Here is a 12,472-nt window from a genome sequence, read left to right as displayed (position 1 = left end):
TAATTTTCTTGTAAAGTTCATTTAGGGTGTTAATCAGTATGCCATCGTATCGTGTAGTTTCGTAGTTTATAGTTTGTTTCCCTTCTGCTATTGCCTTTTGTAAGTGGACACTTTCTTTTTGGTAGGTTTCTGCTATAAGCTGTGCTATGATTTTAGTATTTTGAAAACAATATCAGTTTTAGTGTATGACTGTTTCCTTACATAACTTACTAAAATAATCGCAGAATGGTGAAATAAGTCATGATAGGTACTGCACAATGATCAAGGTCCACATCTGGCCAAGAAAACAATATGTGTATTAAAACAACTAAACTTCTACAGACAAAATATGAAATGGTCTAAAATTAACAGTTATTGGAGAAAGTCACTTGCAGTTGTGATGACACTAGAGAAAAGAGCAGTTGGGTAAGAATAGCAGGTCACCGAACAAATTCGCTATTTCGTCTCAGAATATCCACCAGCACAACACTGTTCTTACAAGTGCAAGGGGCAGAATTAAGTGTGGCATTAATTGCCTCTTGCGGAAGAAATGGCCAGGGTGAGATCCAAATGAAAGTCAGATGGTTATAACACAAGGGTACCAGCAGTGACAGCCAGAGCTCTGAACTTAGTACCAACGTGGGCACTAATGCTAGCTGGTCGGAAGCCTTGCAGTGTGAAACACTGATTTACACAAGGGGCTGTGTAGTAGGTGTAGCGTGTTGCCATCTATTGTGCCTGTTGTGGCATGGTGTCAAAATTTATCTTGATGTAGCAAGAAGAAGACCAGGACTGAAAGCAAGGCTAGGTCAGTGGAATCCTCTCTATTAACTGAGCTGTTGTCTTGTACCAACAGCCAGTGACTGTAGTAGGCAGGTATCCAGTTGCATGGCAGTATTGAAAGCTTGGGGTGGAAGTAGGAAGTGCCTTAGCAGATGGCTGTAGTGATGAACTAGGAACATGTGGAACTAAGACATATGTGTGCCAGAGAGCCACCACAAGAGTTACATAATGGTTCTGAGCTATTAAGTAGTTATAATATGTGAACCATTAATTTTCAGTGTTCTGATATCTAGAATATACAACTTTAAAATTTATGTCTGTCTGTTCTGTGTGTACTGACTGGAAAGACTTACATATAAGTTGGAATACACCTGATCTGTTGAATTTGTCAGTAAGTGTGTTGTATGTCTTGAATTTTCTGTCATATTGTCCTTTAAAGCCCTTGTTTCATTAATATGTTACCTTTTTGTGGATTATTCTACTGTTATATCTGAATATATACAATTTTGTTTTGTGTGTGGATTCCTGTTCTGCCGAGTGTTCAATGTGGCATTGTTGTTATGGCACGTTCAGTTCCAGTCCGTGTACATACTTTATGGTTAAATCTCTCTATCATGTGTTTGATTAAATCATTCTCTACAGGTTTTTGTTTTGTTGTGTTTAATTCTTAGATGAAGTTCTGTTTGTAAAATTAAACTTTCATGGCCAGAAATATCATACTTATTAAAATATTATGGGCTGTTATATCATGATTGGGTGATTTTATTCTTGAAACTCAATGTTTCAACCTCATATGTGGATGACTTTGTCATTGTAGCTTTTTCAGAGGTCCAACGTACACCCTGGCTCACTGTGGACTGAAATAAAATTCAATTTGTGCATGCTCCTGTGCAGAATCGTGATGATGTACATATTTTGAAAACTGGGATAAAATTTAATGACTATTGAATGATACAGTGGGAAAGCATATGGTGACAGCATCTAGTAGACAGAAGAAGAAATTAGGATCATTTGCAACCTAATCAGGCAATCCAGCATTTGGACATTTCTTGCACTGTTACCAATTTACTGAAACATTTATTATCTGACAACAAAGTAACTGTGTTTGCCAAGGGTGGAAATTTTGTCATCAGTCCAAGAGTTGTTCCCACGGAGGAAATTATAGCTCTTGTGAAAGCAGGCATTCTTAGTGTGAATCCGTATAGCAGCAGAAAGACTATTACTCCGCACAAAGCTTTCAAAATGTAGAATAACTGTGGGATGGAATGTTATAAAATGCCTGAATAAGGATAATGGTGCAGGGGGAATTCAATAAGTAATGTAACACATTTTTGTTCTCAGCCAGTTTTGGTGGAAATAATGCGGACTTTGTTGTGAGACATGATGAAATATTCCTCCTTCACCTCCTATAATTTCATGGAGTTCAGATAGCTGATGGCAGTGTATGTGTCTTCAAAATGCCATCTGTAACAGAGTTGTGTTCCAAGCAGTCATTGGGTGAGGCTTCTTTCATTGGAATAAGGTCATGCTAACATGTCCGATCCCCCTCGTGCTGACTGGCCGCACACAACTGTGGCTTCTGCGGTACTGAAATGTACAACACTCTCATTCAAGATGGTTGATGAATGACATCCAACACTTCACTGCACAACATGACATCTCTTATGGTAGTGCTGACACTCATTTACCAGTTGGGGTACTCAAAAGGTGTGTGCCAGCTGGGTTCCTCACTGCCTAACAGAAGACCATAAAGAGCAACTCAGGACTATCTATGCAGTATTGCTTGCACATTACAAGACTGATCGTCACAATATTATGTCGAATGTTGTCAAGGTGATGAAACGTGGGTTCATCACTTCAAACATGAGATACATTTAACTTTGTCAGTGACAAGGTTGGCAGCTACACACCACACATGACACTGTTGTCGCCTGTCATGAGAAGCCTAGAGCTGCCTCGTGTTTCTCTTTTTCATATGCCGATACTAGCTGAAGCTCAAAATAGGAGTAAAACAGACTGAAAGCTAAATTCCTGTTACTTCTGAATGAGCAGCTGGATAAAGGCAAGAAAGACATAGTCAGTAATTTTCATATGATGGGCCTCTTCCATTTTTTCAAATACATTGTCTACCCCTACACAGAGTTCAGCACCAGCTCCTACACCATTGACCATGACTGAACTCTCTTCAAATCCAGCAACATTTCTTCTATATACTTCTCAAGCTGGATTATACATTACTTTTTGAAACTGAATGAGTGTAGAACTACTGTCCTAGGTTTATTAATTTTTGAATATTATTATATATGTATTAATTTGAATAAAGTACCATCTCAGGCGGTCTTAAAAAATTATCTTTTCATAGTGGTGTTTTTAATGTTGTTCATGCTCTTCCACCAGCTTAATTTATTGTAATGAGTTATACTTCAGCAAGAGAAATAGCAAGTAGTAAATTTATGTCATGCTTTGTCAGAATAGTTGATACAAAAGTGGGAACTGTCTGGACTCATTCTGTAGAATTCATAAAATTTTTCACATTGAGGGGCATAGTGGGAAACCACAGCCAAACTGTCTGATATTTATAGCATTGTATGGGTGCATCAAGTTTTTTCATTTCTTTTTCAGTTTTTTGAGCTTTAAATAATGATGAGACACAATAACATCCTCTTCAGAAGTGCTCATAATTGGAATTGCAATTGAAACTGAAACAAAAATATGACTTGTGCTGTCTTGTTGCTTGTCGTATGGAGAGTGGCATTGTGTGTCCTATTGCATATCACATCTTCCCAGTGGGAACATGTGTGTCACACTGCTAAGTGTGGCATCGCATGACTTTTATTAGAGTGTGTTATATCACGTATTGACTCATTGTGAACCATGCATTAACCATAAGATACATAGGAATAAACGTGCCGTGCCACAACACCCTACACAACTAAACAACAACAACACAGAGCAGAATAAGAATCCACACTCAAAACAAAATGGTATTTACTCACCTGTAATAATAAAATAATCCACAAAACATGCAACAAATTGAGAAAACAAAGACTTCCAATAGGATAACAAACAGATAACATATACAGAAAAGAATTAAGATGCACCCATTGACAGATTCAACACATCAGGTTTGTTCCAAATTATATGTAACTCTTACTATACAGTATGCGTAATACAGACAGGATAAATTTTAAAACAAAATGTTGGGAACCAGACCTGTACAAAGAAATAGCTCATTTAGTACTTTTGACAACTGGAAGAATAATATGTGCTGCTTGCTCTTGATCTTCTTGTAGCCATCTGTTTAAGGAGTTATAATATGTAAAATAAGGAGTCAACCACTCACCTATTGATGACTAATGTGGCGCGTAGAAACACCTAACAGAAATAGGAAATAGTATTTATATAGCTTTCAAGCTCTTGCTCACCGTCAAGCAAAAGTACGAGCATTCACACACACACACACACACACACACACACACACACACACACACACACACACACAGAGACAGACATACAGACATACAAACAACGCCCATGGTTGCATTGAGACTGACTGTTGATTATCAGTTATTGAGAGCAGTTACATTGGTAGGTGGAAGTGCAGAGGGGGTAGGGAAGGATGCACAAGACGAGGAAGGGGTAGCAGGATAGTGTGAGGAGGAGGCCCTTTGACAGATGATGGAGCGGTCCACAACAAGGTGGAAAGAGCTCAAAAGGTAGAGCACATAATAGATAGATGGGGTAGGGGTGGGAGGGGGAAGGGGGGGGGGGGGGAGAAACAGCTAGAACAGGAAGAGAAGAGAGAAGGGCAGAGGGATGGGAAAGGGGTGGCGGGAGGCTGAGAGGGATTTAGGCCAGGATGATCGCAGGCTATGCGAGAGAGAATTCAGGCTAAACTGGAGAGAATTCCCACCTGCATTGCTTAGAGAAACAAGTGCAGGATGGAAATATCTAAATGGCTTTTTTAATGAAGCACCCATTGAAGTTATTTGTTTTATAGTGTGCAAAATGTTCCACAACTGGATGGTCAAATTTGCAGTTTAGCATCATCTTGTGGTGACCATGATGCAAAGAGACATAAATCTATCTCCCATCTCCCCTTTTACGGATTCCCCAAACTGTGTAAAGCCATCCCCATTATGGCTGGGTACACTAGTCACAGAATGAACCAGTGAAATTGTTGACCAACACATGTTGTCTGTAACGTCCCATACTACATTCAAGACACTGCTCACTTCCATCACTGCCTTTCCATAGTTCCTTTCCTGTTACCACCAGAGTCCTTGTTGGTTACTGTGAATGCAACATCCTTATACACCAACATCCATCGTGCCTGTGGCCTTGTGGCCATGGAACACTATGTTTGCCAGTGTCTTCATACTGAACCCACCACCTCTTTCCAAATCCTCCTAACTATCCACATCATGAGCAACCGGCCATCTGGGGGAATTCTTCCCATGTAGTAAGCACCTAACACCCCTTGTCTGGTTCAGATTCAGTGATAACATTTTCATGATCTGCACTCCTGGCAGGGGCACCTTTGCTCTTTCCTCCATAAAACTAACACCCGATCCAAGCTCAACTTCACTTGGTCCTTCTTTAACTCAACAAGCCACCTTTCTAGATACTGATAACTCCATAAATAGGTAGGAGGTGTCCCATTACTTTCACCGTTGACCAACAGTACTTCCACTTTTATGTGTGTCAACCACTCCTTGTCAAAAAATCTCTTCCTCAAAGTGTCACCGTGCTCTGTGGAAAGCAAGTGTTGTAATATACTGACAACCTTGCCAGAGCCTGTATTGACAAACAGTATCCCATGCAGCTTATCCATAAACCGATTGCTTGTTCCATCTCCTCCTCCTACACCAGTACACCTTTTAACCAACCACTGACCAACACTCCTCTGATCACCAAATATCAGCCTGGTGTTGCTCAACCACATCCTACACCAGGGCTTCAAATATATCTTACCGTGTCTTGAGATAAGGGATATCCTACTCTAAATCCACCCATATCAAGCAAAGTAGTCCAATCTACAGAACATCCTTGTGTGTCCCTACTCAAGTCTTGCACTCCATGGGTCATTCCCTTGTGGTTGACCCAGGTGCAAGACCTGTCTCGTACATCCTCCTAACACCTCCTACTGCAGTCCAGTCACAGGTGTTTCCTACTCCATAAAAGACAGGGCCTTGTGTGAAATATCAGCTGTGTTGCAATTACTGTGTGGTACTCTGTGGGTATGGCCAGTCACCAAATATCTGGTCACATGAATGACCACCACCAAACTGTTGAAATCGCAGATTTGACCATCCATTTGGAAAATGTGCTGCACGCCACAACGCTAATGACTACATTAGGTGCTTCACTAAACAGTTCTTTCTGATACTCCAGACCAGCACTAGCTTCTCCGAACTGCACAGGTGGGAATTGTTCCTCCAGTGTATCCTGCACTATTGTAATCTTTGTGGCCTAAAGCTCTTCTAACCTGTTTCTCACTGCCCCATCTTACCTGTTCCTCCCTCCCTCCCTCCCTCTCTGTCCCTCCCTCTCTCCCCCCCTCCCCGTGTCCCCTTTTCCATCCCTCTTCCTCCCCCCCTCTTCCCTCCTTCTCTTCCCCTTCACCTCCATCTTCTTTTCTCCCCCTCCCCCCTTCCTTTCTCTGTCTCTTACATGCTCTACCCTCTGCATTCCTTATTCCTATAGTCTTGTGGTGCAGCTGCTGAGTCTTCTGGCAAAGAGCCATCTTCACCCTATTCTGCTACCCCCTCCTCGCATTATGTATCTTTCTCTACCCAATCCCTACTTCCATGTACCGAGGCAACTGTTCTTAATAATTGGTAATCGACAGTCTCGCTGTGGCTACAATTGGGTGCACTTTGGAGTGTGTGGGCACTTGCATATGTAAATATGTGCACTTTAGCTAGAGAAAGAGCGAGAGCTTGGATGCAAGTGTAAATATTATTTTCTTTAGGTGAGTGGTTGCCATTCCTTATTTTACATATTATTCCATCCAGGATTTTCTGTTGTTGTTTAAGAAATTTGTCACTTTGACTACTGATTCACAGTATATTTATTCCCTCACCAAGTTTGTCATAAATAACTCACTACAGTTCAAAAGCAACAGTGATGTTCATAATTACTACACCAGAAGAAAAAATGACATTCGTTATTCCTCATTAAGGTTTTCTGTTGGTGCACAATGTTGCCAGTAAATGTTTTGATCACTTACCCAATAATATGAAATGTTTGACAGTGAAGTTACATTTGAAATCAAACTAAAAAGGTTTCTGCTTCATAATTTCTCTGTTCTGTAGAAGAATTTCTATTTATGCAATGTGTTAAAGGTGGTGGATAGAAATTACTTATTCATGTCTGTAGAAATAAAATAAAATGCCATTTTTGAATGATCAGCATGTAGCCAAATTTATACATGAGTCTATATTGTGAATGTAAAATGACTCATTCCTCATTACGATTAATTGTACAAGTGATCTATAGAACATGGAACAAACGAACTGACTACCTGCTTAATAGCTCACAACTGCTATACAACTCAGACTGATACAGATTTCAAAAACCTAAAATCCAGCCACTGCTTATAACAAAAACTTAACGTAGAAAAAATTGTTCTTGTACAGAAAGCAGTAGCTGAAGGAAAACCGATTGTAAAGGAATATATTACACTAAGTGATAGCACACCATGTAGTAGCTAAAAGGAGCCACACAAAAAACGCAATACAAAGAAATGGAGAAAAGATCAACATACAGAAAGTTCAAATGGGGAACTGGGAGGAGTCGGAAAACAGGAACCTTACACGCAGTTATACCTATCACCTTTTTCCACATATGCATATCTTAATTCTTTCCAAAATGGCTTGCGTAAATTTACAGATGTGCAACAGATAGCCTCAATATATATTCACAGTATGAACAGTTAAAATTTATTTACTCAGTCTATAAACTAAATAATAACAGGTCTGCACAGTGAAATAACAAATGATAAAAGTAGAAATATAACTATTGGACTAAAGAAGCAAACCAACTTTCCTGATATTATGAGAATCAGCTTACATTTTGGAATTTATTCTTTACCTACTTCTCCGGAGACTGAATGCAGAGATTTTTTCTTCTTCTCATTACAGCAGTATACACCTTCAAGTACATTTCACATTTTCCTTTGGCTCTGGATTTAAATTTTGAAAATACTAATATTATTTTATTACTTTGAATTTTTCTTTCTTACATAATTTCTGAATATGTGTATTCTTTACTTGAAAAGATGAAGTTATGTTCACAGTTAGTGGCATAATCGATTTTGAGCTATATCTGTGACTCTTTCTTATAGCAGAACTAAGTGAACAAAATAAACAGGGAGTATTTCCAATGCTGTGATGCTCTCTGGAAGCCCTGGGCTAAACAGCTAATTCCTTGTATCTGTGTAAATATCAGTTGCCATAGTTATTTAAATTTCAATAGTTTGGGTATACAACTCTATAATTAAGCTTTTTCATTATTTCACAGGTTTTTGCATGTATGCTTGCTGCTACAATCCACTGCAGGCATCTGATGGTCTGGAAGATATTTGCCCCAAAGTTGATTTTTGAAGCTCTAAGTTTCTTTGTAACCATTATTGGTGTTTGTTTTGGCTACCTCATTACCTTAAGAATAACAAATAAAACAGAAGTTTTGTTTAAAAAATTGCAAAGGTATTTTCAATAAATATATGCAGTGAATGTTTTTGACTGTTATTTAACTGTTGTGGAGTAAAATATAGTATTAAATTGTTGTGAAGTCTATTATTGTTATGGAATATTATGTTAATGCAGATTTGATTAAAATTTGTTAAAATATTTTCTTGATTTTCATTACTCTTGGAAAGTTGACCACTTCATGTAGCAGATTATCTTCATATTCATTATTACCAAATAGTTTGACATTATTGATGTAAGGAACTTATTCTCTTTTTCTCCCATAGTGAATAAAGGTACCACTAAGTAGTGTGTAAGATATTTAGAAAGTTAAACAAAATGATTAAAAAAGTCTCACAGTTCAGCCTCCTCAAGAAGCGAAATAAACTGTGTAATGATATTTTGGTACACAACACTGTTCACCATAGTTTAAAAGGAAATAGTGCTCATTATTCAGAGATGTGATATGACACAATGCACTCAAATTTTCTGACATATCAAGGGATTTTCATGAAAGATGTTGGATTTTCAACAGTGGATATTCCAGGATGAGCAATATATAAAATAAGGGAGTCAACCTCTCATCTGTAGCAGACTGGTGTGTGGTGCATACACACATTTAACAGAAAACGGTATTAACTAGTTGTAAAACTAGGCCTCTTTTTGTAGTAAAAGTGTGCTCGTTTACACACTTCTGTTGTTTTAGCAAAACTGATTATTGAAAACAGTTGCTTGGACTGATGTGGGTGGCAATGGGTAGTGAAGGGGATGTGAGAAGAGGAGGTGGTGATATAGTGGAAGGCAGGTCTTTTGACAGCTGACTCAAATGCTGCTCAACAAGACAAAAGGAATTCAGAGGATTGAGCATGTAAGAGATATAGAGAGAGGGAGAGGAGAAAGGAGAGGAAGGCGCAGATGGAGGAGACAAGGACAGTAGAGAGAGAGAGAGAGAGAGAGAGAGAGAGAGAGAGAAGGTCCATTTGTAGGAGCAAAGGAAGAATGGTGGGAGAAGGCAAAACATGATCTGGAGTTTGGCAATGGCCATTCGTGTGATTAGACAGTTTTTTACCTGTCACGCCCAACTAGAATGCTGTACAGTAATTCAGCATAGCTGACATATAACAAGCCTGCTTTCACAAGTGGCCCTACCTTTAATTGGGTAAGAAATGGTTTGATTGGACTGCAACAGTAGCTGGTTGGTGTGTATTAGGGTCAAGCATAAGGGAATGACCCTTACAAGATTGGGAGCAGGATTGAAATAGTGATAGAAATGATATTCTACTGTGAGAGATGTGGGTAGGATTTCAGTTAGGATAGGATATCTCTCTTTTCAGGGCACAGCAAGAGGTAGTTGAAGCCCTGGTGATGAATATGGTTGAGTTTTTTAAGACTGGAGTGATACTGTGCGATCAGAGGAGTGCTGTTCAGTGGCAGGTTAACAGATTTGCTGGTGCCAGAGGATGAGGTGGCATTGGTGATCGTTTTTGGCTTTGAAAAAAGAAACAAAACATAAAAACGCACGGTATTTCCGTAAAAAGCTAATTTAATTTACAGTAATAATCATGCTTATAGACTATTACAGACCAGTGAATATATAGCTCTGCAAAGACTGAAATTATATTTAAATAAATTCTAAACTATCATTAAAAGAATAAAACATAAAATATTGCTGTTGCACAGTAATAGCGCTTTGATTAATAAGTGCAATAGCTAATACAAGCTTACTTTGAATAAGGAATTTCATTTAATAAATAAATAAATAATAAGGAATTTCATTTAATAAAAATGATGTCTCAAAGCTAATGCTTTAATACAGTTAATACAGTATGCCTGACACTTTCAGTCGAAAAGTATGTAGATAGCTTGTTTTAATTGGGTCTTACACCCTAAAAATATTTAAGTATTTGAAAATAACTTCCGTAATACAGTACTATATAGTAATACAGTACTAAACTAGTGTTAATATTTCGAAACTGAATATTTAACATTATGTATGTATTTAATTTTCTGTTTTATAAAGACCAGAAGAAGGGATCGGTTGGTAGGACATGTTCTGAGGCATCAAGGGATCACCAATTTAGTATTGGAGGGCAGCGTGGAGGGTAAAAATCGTAGAGGGAGACAAAGAGATGAATACACTAAGCAGATTCAGAAGGATGTAGGTTGCAGTGGGTACTGGGAGATGAAGAAGCTTGCACAGTATACAGTAGCATAGAGAGCTGCATCAAACCAGTCTCAGGACTGAAGACCACAACAAAAACAAAGATTTGTAATGTTGCTCTAAATGCCGTTAGTAGGGCTAGAGTGCTTTTAGAAAGGGCAAATGTCGACTGTCTGAGTGGATTACTGAATAAGAAGTCGTTGATGACTGGTCGGATATCCAATTCATCCAAAACATCTCGGTGAGCATGAAGAGCAGCCAAGTTGTTCAATCGCTTCTGTCCCATTGTTGATCGGAGATATGACTTCAGATGTCTAAGGTCGCTAAATGACCGTTTTGCTGTAGCTGTCGTGATTGGAACTACTTGGAGAAGCTTAATGCACTTCACTACACATTCTCCACACTACACATTTCTCCAACTGCAGGCTCTTGTGTAATGTACTTTCTTACATCACACATGTTTTTTTAAGACCAGTTGTTTTTTATTAGCGATGTCGGCTAACATATTAAAGTGCAAGCGCAGTCTCTCAATGTCTAGGTCATTTTTGAAAAACTGAGTTGATTTTTCCAAATTTGTTCCTTCTCTGTTTACTAAATGCAAGCACTCTTGTTCAACTGCAATGACCTGCAAACGGTCCAGTAATGCAAGGTTGCACCATTTCACAAACTTCAATGTAAGTAGCTATTTAGTATTCCTATGGGGTTTTGAAAGTGTGTAGTGAGCTGGCTTCGTTGTTTTCATTCTTCTTTGGTGCACATCGATTCCGAGGAAGCAAAGGACCATCAACGTGTGAAAGTTTTTTTTTTTAAACACAATTCCCAAAAGTGTTCAAAACTATCATGCCTTCCATTCAATATACAAATCAAGCTTTCATATATTTTTTCCAGATCAGGAACACTTAGATGAGGGCATTGAATTTTTTCATTGACATCCTTTACTGGGTTCATTGTCTTGCAATAAAGACATAAAAAGAAATAATTCTTGAACTGTAACATTGACTCAAGGTAGCCTACACATTTGTAACCTGCCTCTGTTTGTCCTCTGCAGCAAATGTTTCAAAAAACTCTAGAATTTGTTCAAAATTTTTCAATATTCTCAATATACTACAAGCTCGCATAGTCCATCCTGTTGAGCAAAGGGGTCGTAGACCAGCTTGGTCGTTGATGCTCTCACAGTGTATGCTTCTGAGAAGTCCCATCCTTTTATTGGATTCCCTAAACAGAGTTTGTGAATCAGTGTTGGAGGCCTCGTATAAGCAAACAAAGTCTTCGTTGATGATTAAGGAATCATCGATAGTACGAATACAAAAGGACACTTGTTCTTGAACTGAAGAATCACTTGTTTCGCCAATCATAATAGAAAAATCTTCAGTCTTCTTGATTGAAGCCAATGCCTTTCTCAACGCAGACTTTCCTAGTAGATCAATGATCTCATTTCGAATATAGTGGGACGTCCACTTACATGCCGAACGCCCTAACTAATCTTTAAACTCAGGTATGTCATTCTTTCAGAGTTCCAACAATGGAAAAAAAATTGAGTTTACATTTTCTTATCCTCTAATTGCTAGACCTTGTCGGCATAGAAATTGCACGGCAGTAAAAATTGTCTCAAGAACTAAACAGCCTTTCTTCATATCACTATGTAACTGTTCATTCAAACGGGAGGCCACACTTCGATTGTCCAGGTTTCGATTGTGAATGGTTCTCACCTGAAGGTAACAAAACAATTGACAACGCAATAATTGTTGGACGTTGACTTGCAGTGTCATCAGCTTCCTTGCGCACCTTTTTGGTAACAAATTTATCTATTGCAAACTTAATTTACACTACACTAAGAGACTAAAGTGAAACAAATAAA

General features: G+C 38.5%; 1 protein-coding gene across 1 annotated transcript in view; it reads left to right on the top strand.

Moving 5' to 3' along the window:
• LOC126272244 (GPI ethanolamine phosphate transferase 3) overlaps positions 1 to 8,616 on the top strand; it is an 85,775-nt gene extending 77,159 nt beyond the window's left edge. Inside the window, exon 5 of the mRNA XM_049974948.1 lies at positions 8,287 to 8,616. Within this exon, the coding sequence (XP_049830905.1) occupies positions 8,287 to 8,484 (198 nt within the window). The 3' untranslated portion in view covers positions 8,485 to 8,616. The remainder of the gene's footprint in view (positions 1 to 8,286) is intronic.
• The last annotated feature ends 3,856 nt before the right edge of the window (positions 8,617 to 12,472 follow it).

Source organism: Schistocerca gregaria, chromosome 5 (assembly GCF_023897955.1).
Source record: "Schistocerca gregaria isolate iqSchGreg1 chromosome 5, iqSchGreg1.2, whole genome shotgun sequence".
NCBI lineage: Eukaryota > Metazoa > Arthropoda > Insecta > Orthoptera > Acrididae > Schistocerca > Schistocerca gregaria.
The sequence above is the reverse complement of the archived record's forward strand: the minus strand, read 5'-3'. Positions and strand labels throughout refer to the sequence as shown.